We start from the raw sequence: 16,518 nt of genomic DNA on the forward strand, positions 1-16,518 counted from the left end.
GCATCATTCAGGTCACTGATCAAGATGTTGAAAAAGAATGTTCTCAGCACCAACCCTCAGAGAACATCACTAGTTAAAGAGGTTCAGCTAGACTATGTGCTACTGATCACAACTTTCTGAACTCTGCTTGTCAGCCATTTCTCAGTCCACCCCAGTAACCTCTATGTACAATAATACTCAGTCCCTACTCTTAAAATATTTTGTTGATTTAAAAAGCAGCACTTATTATTTTTAAAATTAAAAATTGCTGACATTATCTGGAGTTCATATTCTCTTGTAGAAGACTGAGGAAAAATTTTCAACAGGGAGCAGTCAGTGACAGAAAACTAGACAGCACTCAAAGTGAGAGCTAAAGGGATACCGATCAGAACATGAATGTACAGCACGAACCTGGGCTACAATCAATTTAAAAAACTGTTCTCTTAGTCATTTTCTGCTTTCAACTCTGGAAGAACAGCAAACTTAAAAGATTTTAGTTTTTTAATTGGACAGTTACCATGTAGGTCCATATATTGGAAGCCAAAGGCCATGTGAGTTTCAAAAGGATTAAGGTATTTCTGTGAATAATGAGAATACCCGTGGTTCTAAAGATAGAGTTAAAAAAATGAAAACAAGGTTTGCAAGGGATCTTTGCTCTGCTATCACAACAAGTTTTGAATAATTTTGTTTCTAGAGTCACCCAGTGACATCTTTAAGTAATTAGAAAAATATGTCACAAGTAAACCTACTTTCAGTTGATTTCACTTTGTGTTTTCAGCTAACAGCAAGTAATCTGTCAGCGACTATGCTGAATTTGAACAAAATGAATCCACTGATTTTTTAGTTGGTATGAATTTTTACTGAAATTAGTGAAATTATAAAGCATGACCATTAACAAGATTCAGAGCCTGTACTACTAGTTATGCAGTGATTTAAAACCAATATGAAAGGCTGGATTGTGCTGGATGTGGTATAGCTACCACATCACTAAGGAACAAAGAGGACTCAGGAAACAGAGATCTATGCAGAGAAGACTTGCACTTCAAGCTTGATTCATTTCTATCAAATAAAGTCCTTTTTTGGTACAGATTGATCAGTTATGTAATGCTTGTGGAGAGCTGTCACAACATTCTCCCAGCAAAGAAGGTTTTCTACAAGATTATCTCCCGGGACATCTGATTGGAAGAAAATCTTTTCAGCTGTTACTGCACTGGGGAAGGGAAAAGGCAATCAGGATTTCTTTAATCCTGCTGTTTTTCATGCATGATTTCTTGCATTTTTCATTTGTTACTCTTTGAAAAACAGATCAGCAAGCAATGGCTGGAAAATTTCAGAATACTTTTCCTAATTACAATAAAGAAAAAAAATTACATGGTGTACTGCTTGGATGAGGATGCAGACTATTACACCTCAGCTGTGTGTGCTCCAGCTTTGGTCTATGTTAGAGGCTAATGGAGTAGAGCAGTCTACATTTCTTGTGGAACATATTAGAAGTAAGGAAATAAGTGCCTAGATCATCTGGCCAAAGCATTTGCCAGAATTGCCTTGCAAAATGGCCTGACCAGTGGTGCCATCCAAATAGGGCATGCTTTACAGATGGGATCTTGCACAGCTAGTAATGGTCTTGCAGATTTTGCTCTTCTGCCACCGTGTAATATCCTTATTTCTAAAAGAGAATGTTAAGTCAGTGGGCTCAGGTGAACCTCATGAAATAGCACCATATGGTCAGATAGTATGTTAGCAAATAAATACATTAATCTCCAAGCACAATAATACAGAGTTGTTGATTCTTACAGTTCTGTATACTTCATGATTGTTCATTATTTGCATTGTTTTAGAGTAGAATCCATCTTTTTTCACTGTGCGTATGTGTTGGTTTTATGGTACTTTACTACACTTCATTGAAGCTACTAGTTTGTTGTAAGTTATTGGAATAAACAACATTTTATGACAGAATTTAAATGTAATGGTAAACAAAAATAGAAAACAAAACTGATGTTTTGTGGTTCTCTTTTGCTAATATTTTTTATTTAATTTTGCAATATATTTCCTTTCATTCAATTTCCTTCATTTTTCAGTGTTTAAGCTTGTTTTATTTCTAAACCAAGTAAGTCCTTTTCTCTTTCTAAATAATTGATGAGGAAAGGAGACTTAGAACATTATATGACTGGAATGTCAGCAGGGTGTTAGAGCATTAAGGTAGTTACTTGCAACATTGCTCATTCTGTGACTGTATTAATGTGGAGAAACTTCTCTGTCTATGAACACCTGCCTTCTGGAGAGCAAAAAGCATCTGGTCCTACAGCTTGAGTCAAGTAACCTTCTTCATCTTTCAGATTTCAGTTGCTCTTTTTGAATCTTTTTGAATTTCACTGCTAAAAGTGCACAAGGGAGAGAATGGAGAGAAGGGGAGGTAAATCTATTTTCTTGCTTTTAATAAGAATAAGAATAGTTTCCCTTATTTGCTCTCTATGAAGGCAATTTAAAAGATGTCATTAATTCAAAAAGAAGAGCATTCAAGGCTAAGGTTGAGTGAGCAGCACCTGTGGCAACTAGGAGACCATTCTACAGAAAAATAAATAAATAAATAAATATCAGAAAAGAGTGTTTTAATCCTCATCTTTAATCCCTTTACTTCCTGCTTTCAAAATGGAATTTAAATCAGGTGCCGCAGAGTGCAGCAGTTTCTTCTGAACGGGATGCTGGCAAAAAAAAAAAAAAAAAGGATTAGGAATGAGCAGTGGTGTTTAAGGAATTTATCCACACAGTTGATTGAAAAACTTTGGAAACCAAAAGTGACCAATTCTTTTTAGCACAGTCACTGCAAAACACAGACCTTGAAAGCAGTGGAGAACTTTCTGTGGCTGTGGCTGTTTCCCTAGGTGCTGTAGCTGGTTAAGCAAGTTATACTTTGCAAGTAGGTTCTGTCCTACTAGCCAGTAGTTACCTTTGTCCTCCTAGTACTTCTTGAAAATTGGAGTCACAGTTGTTTTCCTGCAGTCCTCAAGTACTTCTCCCAGTTACCACAATCAAGTAAAACTACAGAATCACCTGGCAATCATATCTGTTGGCTCTTCCAGAACTCCTGGGGGTATTCTATCAGGGCCTGTCAACTTGTGTATGTCAAGAGTTGGTTCAGCCTGATGTTAACATATGTTATTTAACATCACAGTGCTTCCCCGCAACTGATTTCTACCATGAATTTATAGTCCCATGAGCTCTGGTAGTACATACTGGAAACTGTACCGGAAAGAAGTACTCAATACATTTATGACATACCAAACACTTGCAATGGCTATCAGTGCATACCAAGAGCATTTGTTGTTCTTTAGGTTGTAGTTATTTGCCCCAGTGGTGACCCAAATCCCCATCAAGTCTTTAAGAGAATCCTTATTGTCTTTCTTCCAGGCTGAATGTCTATCCTTGCAATGCAGATTTTACATTAATGAAAGTGGGTCCTGGATTGCTGTCCTGTATTAGGATCCATCTGGGGATCCATACTACTACTCCTGAAGCAATAGTTGAGTTATATACTAGCTTCATTGGCATTCCCTACATGAAGAGAGCCTGCATCTGCACATTTGTTTCCTCCTTATGGTTCAGAGTTCTGCCCCATCTGCTGACAGTTATTTGTGAGGCTGCACAGTTAAAAACAAACAAACAAACAGACAAAACAGTCAAATAAAAAACACAGCAGTCCCCAACAATAAATGGGAAACTATAAAGATTTTGTAATTTAAGATTGCCAATCCAGCCAGTGCAATATGTTAACATCTAGCAAAAAAAAAAAAACAAACAGAAGACTGCGTGTGTACTCAGAAGCTCATTGGAAGGGGATGAAACTGTACAGAGAAGTTTGTAAGGATTCTTTGAAGAGTGAAAATCATATGCTTTAAGGTCTAAAAACTTGGACCTCAAAAGAGTAAAGCTACTAATATCTATTCAGTTTTAGTCTTGTGCTGTAATCAAGGTATTATTTCATACAGATAAGTGTTTCCTTGTAGGAACTGGTACATGTGTTAAGTTTTAGTGTAGATCTCAACAAAATGCAATGTTTAAAACCAAGACCTATGTTATAATTAAGGCTGCTGTAGGGTTTGAAAGTAACGTGTCCATTCATACACACATCCCTGTGAATGCTTTCCAGTTCTGTGATTAGGGTGAGAAAGAAAAGAAGCAGTATTTGTGTAAATGTGAACTTCTCTGAGATAGACAGTAGTGTATGTCACAAAAAGAAGTATACCTAGCAGCTTTCTGTGTGAAAAGACAGTACATGAAAATATGTAGGGCAAATGAATAACCAGTTTTCAGCAGAACTATGCCAAACCCAGCTTTTTTGCTCATGTCATAAAATGACCACTTATAAAACATCTCACTCAAACTGTGCCTCCCTTCCTTCAAGTAAGATTATGAGTTTCTTTTTTTTTTTTCTTCTTTGAAGTTTCCTCTATTTCAGCTGCAGTTTTCTTTCCCTTTGAATGGTGATTTTTGTGTTCCATATCATGTTAATGAAGAGATAAATAATTATTTCACAGATTAGAATTATACCAGTCCAAAAAAGCTTACTGTTTCAAGTCTAGCAGTGGTAGAATTAATTTCAGTGACACCCATCTTAACATAACAGTGTTTTCCTCTTGTAATACCATTTCAAAATCAGAATTTCTTACTGACTTAAATCTTTCCAAAGTTTGACTGTGTGGATCCCAGGTGCTTTTGATTTTCAGTATCCCATACTGAAGAATGAAGAAGGCATCTGTGGCATGTTTTCTCAGATTAACATGGATTACAAAGATGGAAGCTATAGTTGTATTCAAACCCAGTGGTTGTAGTAAAACTTTTAGGGGAATAGAAGCAATGTTTTCTCGAACAGGACTTAACATCTGCATTTTATATATATAGGGCTGTTTAATTTCAGTTTTATTTTGTTTTCCTGGCCTAGCACTTAATTGAAACAGAATGCAGTAGCAGATAAGGATATTGTGCATGCATATCAGAGGGCTGTGGTAAAAAATCAGAATAGTGCTATAACTCTCAAGAAATCCTGACAACGTGGTTCACTGTAAACACAAGTTATTGAGGAATCCCTTTTTTCTTCAGTGCCTCTTTGCTCACAGGTATCTGTAGCCTCCAGGTACAAGAACCATGACACTTAGCAAGTGTGAACTTGTACTGTCTGTCATCAACAAGGATTAATTCTGTGCAGGAAAGTACTGGACCTTGATGCTTATCTTCATGAGTAAGCAGATGACTTAGCAAGGAGACCTCTAATACATGTAGACACTCTCATGCAGCCTAGTTTCATCTTGAACATTTATTTTTTCAGTGGTCACTTCTGTATGCTGTCAGTGTCACAGTGCTAAAAAGACTTATTTGACTCTGCACATGAAAATGTAATCTTCTGTCTGCTGTTTTAAAAACTTTGATAAAATGGGTCTCTCAGTGTTGACATATCACGCTTCTCTTTCCCACTGCCAGCTCAACTTATAGACAAGAAAAACACACGTAAAATGCTACTTGCTTATTCTCTGACAAACAGTGCTTAGCAAACTTAGAGACAGTTACTAGGATTCTTTTTTTAGCTGTACGATGAAATAAAAACCACATTTGCAAAGCTTTGGTGCTTAGTGTATGCAGTTCATCTCAGTGAAACATAGCAGAATTCAGGTGGGTTTTTTGTTTGTTTGTTTGTTTGTTTGTTTTGGGGGGGCAGTTGTTGTTTTGTTTTGTCTTTTAAAAAGTAGACACAGATCAAACCTGCATTGAATGAGTAGCATGTAACCATTGTCTCCTTTACATGTGGAAATACTGTACTTTGTGGACAGAATTCTTAGAGTTTATTTAGCGAAATTTCTCCATTTAAGTGGGATTTAAAATATTGTGATTTGACGACAGAATTGTCCTGGCAAATTCGAATGACTGGAGGACCCTAATCTTTACTGAAGAATTACCACAGTTAGTGAGTGTACACCAGGACAGGATATGATGTTACTGAGGTCCTGTCTCATGCTGTTGAAATAAACTAATCATGTTTGAAAAATCCAAAACTAATGTCTCTTCTAACCAAGTGTGTTCATAAACGTGTTTTCCTTAATGGCATTAGGTTCCCACTGAAGAGGAATAACGCTGAAGAAATAAGTCAGGTTATACAAAAGCATTCATATCTCAGATAATACACAAACTGTTTAGAGAAATATAAAAGAAATGATGCTTTCTTTTAAGTAGTCATTTTCTTTTGAATTATATCACGCATCAAACTGACATTTTGTCTCTGATCTTGGATTCAAATACTACAGGGAAAAATTGATGTAGAATCTTACTCTCTTCTAATTACTTCTGCTTGTGTCACTTAATATTTGTTAATTATTTAGTCATAGCTAAAATGCTAGTATAAAGTAGAACATCTCTGCAGTGTTCTGAAGGATGATAAACATTATTAGTTGATTATCACAGGAGTAAAAAAATCATAAATTATGACTGACAGTGATGTGTATATTAGAAAAAAACTTGTCACATTTTATATTAGGAAGTCAACCCATCCCACATATAATGGGAGTGGCTCCAATTTCTACAAAACTCATCAAATCTTGCACACAGCTGACCTACTAGAGATGAAAATTAATTGTTTTGAAGAAGTATTTCATACAGGGAAGTTACTGGTGAGATCAGTTGTTTATAGTTGCACTTTGGCCAGGCACAAATCTGTACTACATTGTAGTACACTGAAAATCTTTGTGTGCAGCATGGCAATTTTTTTCATTTACTAATTTCATCATTCATCAAGATAACTTTTTAATGTTATCGTTCTCACAAATAGATTGTCAACATTTTAGTCACAGTATGATTGTACATGTGCTTATTTGAGTGGTCAAAAGGGAAGTGCATTATTACTGCCAAGATTTTTGTGTTGGGATATAATTTGTATAGAAGTCAGGGAGTGTAAACTGTCTTTTACAGCTGATGAGTCTAGAGTCCACTCTGCAAACAAAGATATTGTCTTTGGAACGAGGAATAAAACAGAATGCAGAAGTCAGGTTTGGTTAGTTAGTTATTATCTCTCCTTTATATATTTTTTAAAGTAAAGACAAGATTTTATGGATGTGGTGTGTGGCTGATTGATTTACATATTTTTGAACTGATACATCGTCTTGATTATTCTGTGTTATCTTCACATGCAAAATAAGAATTAAAGGTCAGATTATGCTGCCAGTAACAAAATGTGAAGCAGTAATTCCAGTTAAGGTTTTTACGAAAATAATAATAATAATAATAATAACAACAACAACAACAATGATCTTTTACTAGGTAGAGGATTTTTCTACCTTGTTTGTGTTTGTAAAGCAAAAAGATCATCTTGATCAACAATAGATGAATTAGAATTTGTTTTCTACAGTTTATCTTGCTCCAAGGAGGCCATAGGTGCTGCCAGCCCTATTAATGTTACAATTTGATTCCTACAAAAGAAATATCTTCAAAAACAGAGGCCAAGGTTTAGGTGGCAGAAGAAACAGGACTCTGCAATCACAGTGTGTATCTGTCTAGAGAAAACAGTCATGGTGTGGAATGGAGTTTTCCAGAAGCTGTGTGTGGTTTGGGAAGCAGTTGTGATTTCCAGACTGCTTCTGCTACAGCAAAACTTACTCCTGTCTGATACCAGTCTGCTAAGCAGGAGAGTAGAGAACATTTCTGATGGTCTGCCATTTCTGGTGGTGCGACAGTAGTTACTCCTAAATAGCAATTCACATAGATACTGAGCAGTTAAAAAGTAAAGTTATTCCCAGCAACTATTACTTTCCAGCATGGGTACTTGGTAGAACATTTAGTACTGCACTTATACAAATCAGCATAACACTCCTCTCTTGCTCCGTAAATTTCAATAGATGTATGTTAAGCATATGCATTATTCATTCAAAAACTGTGTATGTGTATATACACACATATGCATGCGTGTATGTGTTTGTACGTGTAAGTTTATAAAATTTGTATTTCCAGGTCTTGTGGTTATAAACGTGAAATGACAATAATCTCTGCTTTTTAGACAATTAGAAATATCTTCAAAAAACAAATCACAGTTGTCTTCCAGTGTTTGTTTCACTATTTTTGTTTGCTTTTGTTGTTGATCCTTTTTCTTTTGTTGAATTACATAAGCATTAATATTGGCTACTGGCAAGCCAGAAAATTTATGTCTGTATAGCCACTCATGATAAATTTATTCCCAGTGTTAAAGAGCTTGTAAGTCCAACAAAATTTCTCAATAATGCAAAATAGGCGTGCAGTCACTGGTTGTTGGTGTTATATGATGCTAGTAATTTCTGTATAAGTATTTTGTTCACACTCCCTTACTTTGCTCACTGCTCTGTCCATAGTGAATGCCATCTAATTATACAAAATTGATTACTTCCTCACTCACCAAAAAGTAAAAAAAAAATTTAAAAAATCACAAACAAGCAACTTATAAAGGCAACATCCATAAACGTGTCTTTTTTATGAAAGAATCCTGATTTTTAACAGATCAGGTTTTTTTTTCTTATTTATTTTTATCATAGATTCCATATAAATTTGAAGTCATATTTTGCAAAAAATATAATGGATTTTGAAGAGAAGAAATAAACTTCAGCATACACAGTCTGCATATATAACCTTCCTATCATAGTCACCATACCTGTGGTGCTTACCATGTGTAACACCAACTCTTTGCTCTCTTGAAACAGTTTTGTATTAGAGCATGCCATCAGGAATCATTTGAATGATTATCAACACCCCATGGCATAGTAATGAGTCTTTTTCAGTTGCATTTAGAATCCTTCCTTTCTACTGTTGTTTCTTCATGTCTGAATATAGGATGGACAGAAGTTCCTGTCATTTCTCTTTTGTCACTTAGGAGCTTGCTGGAGATGCTGGATTATATTCTAGACCTGCTCACCTTTCATGGTGAGCAAGTCCATCATCACTGTAGTGAGTAATATAGTGCCTGACTGTTCACTCTCAGATCATTTCTTGATTTCCTCCACCACTGACATGCTTTTCTGGCCCTACAGTGAGCTGGTGCAGGATGTAAAACATGCAAGAACATGTCAGTATTTCCAATAGTGTCAATCTACTGATATGAGAGATCACAGACATTTGATAATTTTTCATTATGCATGAACCCGGACATTCTTCTGTCTTTCACAGTGTATTGCAAAAAAATAATCATAAGTTCATCTGTCCAAGGTCCAATCTGTACAAGTTGCCCTTATCCTCAGTACAGTCTTGTTAAGCATGAGGCAGAGTTCCCTTCCTCACATTTGAGAAATGTGTTCTCTAATGGAAGGATATTTATTAGAATTCAAAAGAAAAGAATTCCCCTTGTTCTCAATTCCTTTATTTAACATCAACATTTTCTCATTCCTCATTACTATTTATCTGTATGATGTTTGTTTCTTATCTCTTGTGTTGCAGTTGCGATCGAGTTCAGAGCTTGGACAGGACATCCTGAATGACTGCCTCACAATTCAGCCCCTCCAGACAGCACCATCACCACACAATGCTGTGGATAATGCATTGGGACAGTCCCCAGGGCCAGCTCATGACATTTACCCAGGTACAGAAAAGACAAGAAAAAGCTATATTACTGCTTGCTTGGGATTAGGAATTATTTTACCAAGTACTCTAAAATTCATGTCTATCTTGTGAGAGGAACAGAATCCGCAAAGTAATATGAAGCAATGTAAACAGATTTTTTTGTCTTTCTTTTTGATGGGAAGGGAGAAACTTCTAGTTTTGTTCCTCAAAAGACCCACTACAGTATCTTTCCTCTTTAGGCATTCTGCTAGCAATTCACTTCACTGCAGAATCATAGAATGTTTTGGAAGGGGTCTTGAAGGTAATCTACTTCCAACCACTTTGCTGTGGGTAGAGATTCCACCCACTAGATCAGATTGCCCACTTCTACAAGTGTCTTCTTGTAGGCAGCTTGAACTGTTGAAGTCATCTGGATTTAAGGAAGGTGTTTTACCTTTTCATTATTAATGAAAAGTTTCTAGTAGATCTACATCTGCCCCATGAGCTCTAATATTATGTAAGCATAAGAATAAGCATATTTGTGCTGTAAATGTGATAATGCTGTTTTTATTGTGTGGATTACATATCTGAGATTTTCATATTAGTACATCAAATTGACATACCTGGCTAAATGTACAATAGATGTTCAGGCTTTGGATGTATTTGAAACATTTTGGAAGTAAGGAGGGAAAATATATCTCAGACCTCAAGAAAACAGTGGGTAGGATGTTAACATTTTTATGCGATATTCTAGTAGTTGTGAAGGCATCTGGTTTTAATTTTAAGACAAAATGCATTACATCTTCTAGCAGTCCAACTACTAATTGAGGACCAGATGTAGGAAGTGAAAGAATTGGCTGAATGATATATGAAGTGTTGAAAATAACATTAAATGAAGTGGTTACCTCAGTAGGTGGCTAATTTTACTGACAGCGTTGGAATCACAACAGTTTTATCATATGTTTCTGTCAAGGTTGCCATGAACTACATACTAGTTGGTATTTATGTAGTCTTATATGACAAAAATCAGGAATTTAAAGCTGTGATTTAAAGCTATGGAATCCAAATTTATAAAGTAGTTGATAGTATCTGTTAATCTGTTAATCTTGTCTGATTATAATCTGTGTGGCACTTGTGACCCCAGAGCCTAAGGAAAGTTCAGAATTTAAAGACCTGCTGCCCAGGGATCCTCTAGTGACATAGTATAAGTTGCATCTGTTTTCTTTATATTGTACTTTGAGATGGAACTGGATGATGAGGAATATTTAGATGTATAAGAATTATTTACTGACATTACCCAGTGCATGGCAAAACTTACATTTAGGGAAGAAAAAACTCAGCTTTTCCTTTTCCTTTCAAGTGCATAAATAACATGGAGGTTAGATGGGGGACAGAATGTCATAGGAATTCAGTACCTACAGCTGAGACCAGGTTTTCAGAAATTTAAGACATTCTCACAGATTTCCAGTGTATTCTGTGTAGCACTGAGCTCTTTCACAAGCCTGACTTCCACACTATGATTCAGAGTTTAAACTCAGGCCTCTGGGTGAATCTGGACTAAGTGTGACTTGAACAAACTGCTGTCCATGACTTGTTGGATTCCTAAGCAAAGTGAAACAAGTGTCTCCAGCCAGCTCTTAGCAATCTGCGATCATCATCATACCCCATAGACAACTTCAGAGGCTGTGACACACTTTCTGTGACCTTGCTGATGTATTGTCTTTCAATAGATAGGGTTTACAGAAATACTGATTTTTGAGACTATTTGATGTAATCAATCATGTGTTGAGTTTTTTGGCATTGTTTCCATTGTTTAGCAATTGTTATGCACTTAATCAACATATAAATATATATATATTTAGCATTAATTTAGAATCATAGAATCATTTCAGTTGAAAAGAACCCCTAAAGGTTATCCAAACTCTTTTGCAGGTGTCATGGTGATATGACAAGGGGAAATGGTTTCAGACTTAAAGAAGCATAGATTTAGGTTGGATGTAAGGAAAAAGTATTTTACAGTGAGGGTAGTGAGGCACTGAAATGGGTTGCCCAGAGATGTGGCAGATGACCCTTCCTATGCGACATTCAAACCCAGGTTGGACAGGACTCTGAGCAACCTGTTCTAGCTGTAGAAGTCCCTGTTCACTGAAGGGGAGCGGGACTGCATGGTCTTTAAAGGTCCCTTCTAACTCTAAGGATTCTATGATTCTGTGGTTCTGTGATTCTTTGACTTTAGTCCAACTCCCCTTCAATGAACGGGGGCTCCTACAGCTAGATCAGATTGATCAGAGCACTGTCCAGCCTGACTTTGAAAGTCTTCAGTCACGGGGCATTTACTACCTTCTTGGGTCTTCTGTAAGTAGCAAACTAATTTCCCTTACACAAGTTCTCAGCTACCCATAACTTGGCAAATATCTTGTAGCTTAATATTCCTACTACAGAGGTGATACTATTGTTGTTTCACTTAAGTTGGCTTAGGGCTTTGTATCAGATGTAAATTAATCTATGTCACTTTGTTGTGACACCTGCGCAATCTAATTGAAATTAATTGTTTCACTCAATAGAGTTGCTACATAATAATATACTATATAGCAAAGTCAGTGAAGTCCAAAAGGAAGGGATTTGTAGGAAATTACAACATTATTAATGCCCCAAACATGAAATGCAAAACACCTGAAAGCTTAAGTGTACTTGCAGTGAAGTTACTCTTTCAGCTTCTTTTAAAACAATGTTGTATTTTGTTGGGATAAAATAAAAACACTGAGACTTTTTTGAAAAATAAAGCATATGATTTCTGCAAGGAACTGATAGTGTGCATATTAGCTGAAATGTGTTTGTTCCACTTTTCAAGTAGAAACAGGATAAATTTCCATTCTTCCAGTGCCTTCAAGCTTCTCTCACCTTGAGCTGCTTTTCTCATACTTTATGCACATTTAAAGCAAATGAAGGCTTTCTCCTTTCCTATGAGGTTTACATAATAGACATTTGGAAGCAAACTATTGGAAATATGTGATTACAAAAAGCAGGCATTTGTATAACAGTCCATTTCCACTTACTGAAGTGTAACAATGCCTAGAATGACCCCTGCTTCTCTGTGCAGATTCAGAATCCAGAGACACAAATATATTTAGATAAAAATATGAAACAATCTTATTGATTATGTATGTATCATTTAAACTTTAGATTGCAAAAATGCTTGCCTGGTCTTGTGGCTTTTGTGACTTCACTGAAGAAATATAAACTGAGCATAGTCCTGTTAAAACAGTAAGATAACGTGAAAGATCTGCTTAAAACAAACACAAAGTTACTGAAAGTATGGCTAACAAGTAAAACAGATTGTCTTTACAGAATACTATATAGAAATGTTCTCTAAACTCATGGTAGCAGTGGTAAGAGGAGAGGTATTTTGGGGGTAGAAGTGAACAACATAAGGAAGTATAAAATTGCTGATAATTTGCAAAGTGGAAGGATTATTTTTATTCTTTTTTTAAAATGTTGCCTGAAATTATAGTTTTCTGGCTTCATTTAATAAAAAGATTTGGGTTCTGTATCTATTTCGATGCTTCATTTCTGTCAGGTTTTTAAAGGAACCTTATTAAGCATTAGCTTTTTCTCTCCTATCCACACAAATTGTTCCTGTGCATGAACACATGTGAATTTAGCTTCTCACTGAGATAATGTCATTGCAGAGGTATTCTCATGGAAAATTCTTATATTCTAAAAAAAATTAAAAAAAAAAAATTGTAATTGTTTGCTTTGAGACTTTAACTTTCTTTTTTTCTTTTTTTTTCTTTTTTTTTTTTTAAATCTGATTTTTTTGCTCTTTCTGAATTATTTTATCTTGTGTTGCTCAGGAGAGAAAACATTTTTGCTAAGTAGTTGCACTTAATTTTACATCTTTCTATGTCAATCTAGCTCCTGGTATACTGGAGTCAGTGAGAATCGTGGTGGCCATTAATGTTTCTTCAGTTTCATACCATTCAAATCAAATGGGAACCTGTGTGTTCAAGCAAGGAATGCACGTTAACATTTGAAACGCTAGAAAGGCATGTGATACATACAGCTCCCAACAAAAAAGTGATCAAGCTATGTAACATTTTCTTAAATGGTATCCAGAATTTTCTGTCTGTCTATTAAGACCTACTCTACTTTCTGACCTGTCACTGACAGTAGTTGTTGACTGCCATTAGTCTGTGAACTGCCAGTGGCTGACAGTGTTTCACTTTTTGCTGGTGTTTACCAGATTCAGGTAGTACCTTGGACCACTGCCATGTCTTCACTAGAAAGTCTTACGGTAGCATTTCCCCTAGGAAGCAGCTGCCAGCATTGCAATTTCATTTCACTGCGTGCCCACAGAGATGTTACTGGTATGCTACCTGCCAGAATCTGTGGCCATCATGTAGTCTTCCGCCACATCATTCATGCCGCTGCTCTTGGGGGCTTCATTACAAGGCTCTGTGGGGGCCCAGGAATGCTGCTCTGTCATGCTGTGATCATTTAACATAGCATGTGCACAAGCATGTCTTTGCAGATAATATCACCTGTGCTTTTTCTTCCATAAACATTGTGTCTTCTCCTCTGTCCCCTGCTATAGTTAGCTCTTATTTTATGCCACTTACTGTCCATCTGTCAGAAAAAGAAACAAATAAAGGGAGAAAAGGGTTTTGGGGGTACATGAGGAAAGTGGAAACACATCTATAGCTACTTTGCTCTTATATTAGAGAGGTCCCTTTCTTACTGAATTATTCCTTGTTGAATTAAATGATCTCTCACTTTACCATGTGATCTACATCCTCTGTGACTTTCCAAGGTTTGGGAGGCATTCAGCAGTCAGGTGTCAGCTGTGACCTGCACTGGTATTAGGAGGCTGTGATCCCTGTAAGAATGAGCAAACAGTAGGACATAGAGCAGAGGGCAGCTACAGGTGGTTTTGTTTGCCGTATTTGCCACACCGTAGGGCAACCTCCATTCCTCCAGCTTTGCCCACCAATGTGACTCATGCCTACCTGATCTACACTTTAAATTACCTCCATGGTGTCTGTGTCAGGTATTTTTATTCAGGGTGGTTTCCTGTCTGGGCTTTCATTGACTGCCATCTCCACCAGCTGAAACATACTCAGGACATGTTAAGTGTCCAACATGTAACCTCTTGGTGGAGGCTGCAGCATAATTATAGTATTTTAGAGTTGCTCAGGTTGGAAAAGACCTTAAAGATCACCAAGTCCAACTGCAACCTAACCATACTACACTAACTGCATCAGCTCTCTGCTAAATCATGTCCCTGAGCACCATAACCGATTAGGTTTTAATACATTCAGGAACTGTTACTCATCCACCTCCCTGGAAAGCCTATTTCAGTGTTTCCACCTGTCACCAGTAAGAAGAGACCAACCCCACTCTCACTGCAAGCACCTTTCAGATATTTGAAGAGAGCAGTAAGGTCTCCACTCAGCCTCCTTTTTCCCAGACTAAACAGCCCCAGTTCCCTCAGTTGCCTTGTAGGGCATATTCTCCAAACCCTTCACAAGCCTTGCCCTTCTTTGGACCTGCTTCAGCACCTCAGTGTCTTTTCTGTATTGAGGTGCCCAAAACTGAACACTGTACTCGAGGCCTCACCAGTGCTGAGTACAGGGGCAGAATGACTTTCTCAGTCCTGCTCACCACACCATTCCTGATAAAAGCCAGGATGCTACTGGGCTTCTTGTCCACCTAGTCACGCTGCTGGCTTATGTTAAACTGACTGTCTATTAGTACACCAATGTCTCTTTCCATCAGGCAGCTTTCCAGCCACTCCTCCCCAAGCCTGTAGGGTTGCTTAAGGTTGTTGTGGCCAAAATACAGGATAATTATGCTCCTGAACCTTTCCTTGACTCTGCTTTAGTGTGGTGAGCATCCAGTATATCACGTTGGCTCACAATGAGAAAGAGAGGAATTACAGAAATAAGCTGAAGACTTGGGATGGGAGGTGGGCTTCCACTCGTTTGATCTGGGGCAGCAACATTCAGAATTGTGACCTCAGAAATAGTTTGTGTGAAGGCGAGATTGTGTCCTAAAAAGAATGTTCTACTAAGACAGCAGCATCCATAGAAGTGCTTTTGCTAAAGAAAGACATTATAGCAGTGATAGCACCCTTTGGGGAACTGGTTTAAATTCTAGAATTTTATCAATAAATGTGAATCTTTATCTCCAGCATGCTCACTAGCATAATATAAGTTTTATAGATATAATTTAATACTGTAAATGAGTTGTTTTTTTGTTTTTGGGGTTTTTTTTTTTGTTTTTTTTTGTTAGTTTTTCGTTTTTTTGGTTTTTTTTTTAATAAAAAGACTGGAAGATATGACCACCATTGATGACTCATTTTCCTGTTGTGAAGAGCCTAAAAAATTTTAAAATCTGATTCCTTTCTCAGACTTAATAAAATATTTAAGAGCATGTTTTTGGCTGCTGCTTAACATCAGCATTAACTGCCTGACACACAATAAATAAATCAATAAATCAAAATAATTGTGTAACTGGATTGTCAGAATGATTTGGAAATCAGAGTCTTAATTCCAAATTTAAAGAACTTTTGAAAATGAGATTACAGGATTGTCGTGGTAAACTCATTAGGGAATTTGGAGGGAGTCCTGTAATGCTTTTAGTTTAATCATTTAGAGTCTTTCCTTATTCAAAACACATGCAAAAGCAACCTCATAGAAAATTATGAAACTGTTAATGTAAATTCCATATTTTTGCATATTTTATTTCACAGTCTATAAGCTATAACAGCAGTAGCTGTGTTTGGGTTGATGTCTTCTAGAAATTTGAAATTTTTACCAATGAAAAAATATAGAAAGTTATTTCACTACTTAAAAAACTGTGCTTTCAATTTGCTTGCTAGCTTTGAAAACTATTTTAGTATATATTTGTCCCTTCTTCTACACTATTAAACTACAGAAGAATTGCAGCTCATTCAGACAAAATTCCCAAGACAAGGTGCACAACTATGTTGTTCCTGGT

At 36.6% G+C, this 16,518-nt stretch overlaps 1 protein-coding gene across 7 annotated transcripts in view; it reads left to right on the forward strand.

Annotated features, from left to right (window-relative positions):
- Positions 1–16,518, forward strand: part of GLIS3 (GLIS family zinc finger 3) — a 138,903-nt gene that overhangs the window by 100,200 nt on the left and 22,185 nt on the right. For all 7 annotated transcript variants that reach the window (XR_014940096.1, XM_015848920.3, XM_085530716.1 and 4 more), the window contains one exon: positions 9,418–9,559. Coding sequence is in view for 6 of the 7 variants with exons in the window: in XM_015848920.3 (XP_015704406.2) it covers positions 9,418–9,559 (142 nt within the window). In the remaining variant the exon portion in view is untranslated. The remainder of the gene's footprint in view (positions 1–9,417; positions 9,560–16,518) is intronic.

Source organism: Coturnix japonica, chromosome Z (assembly GCF_054131305.1).
Source record: "Coturnix japonica strain WE chromosome Z, WE-NBRP24, whole genome shotgun sequence".
Classification (NCBI taxonomy): domain Eukaryota; kingdom Metazoa; phylum Chordata; class Aves; order Galliformes; family Phasianidae; genus Coturnix; species Coturnix japonica.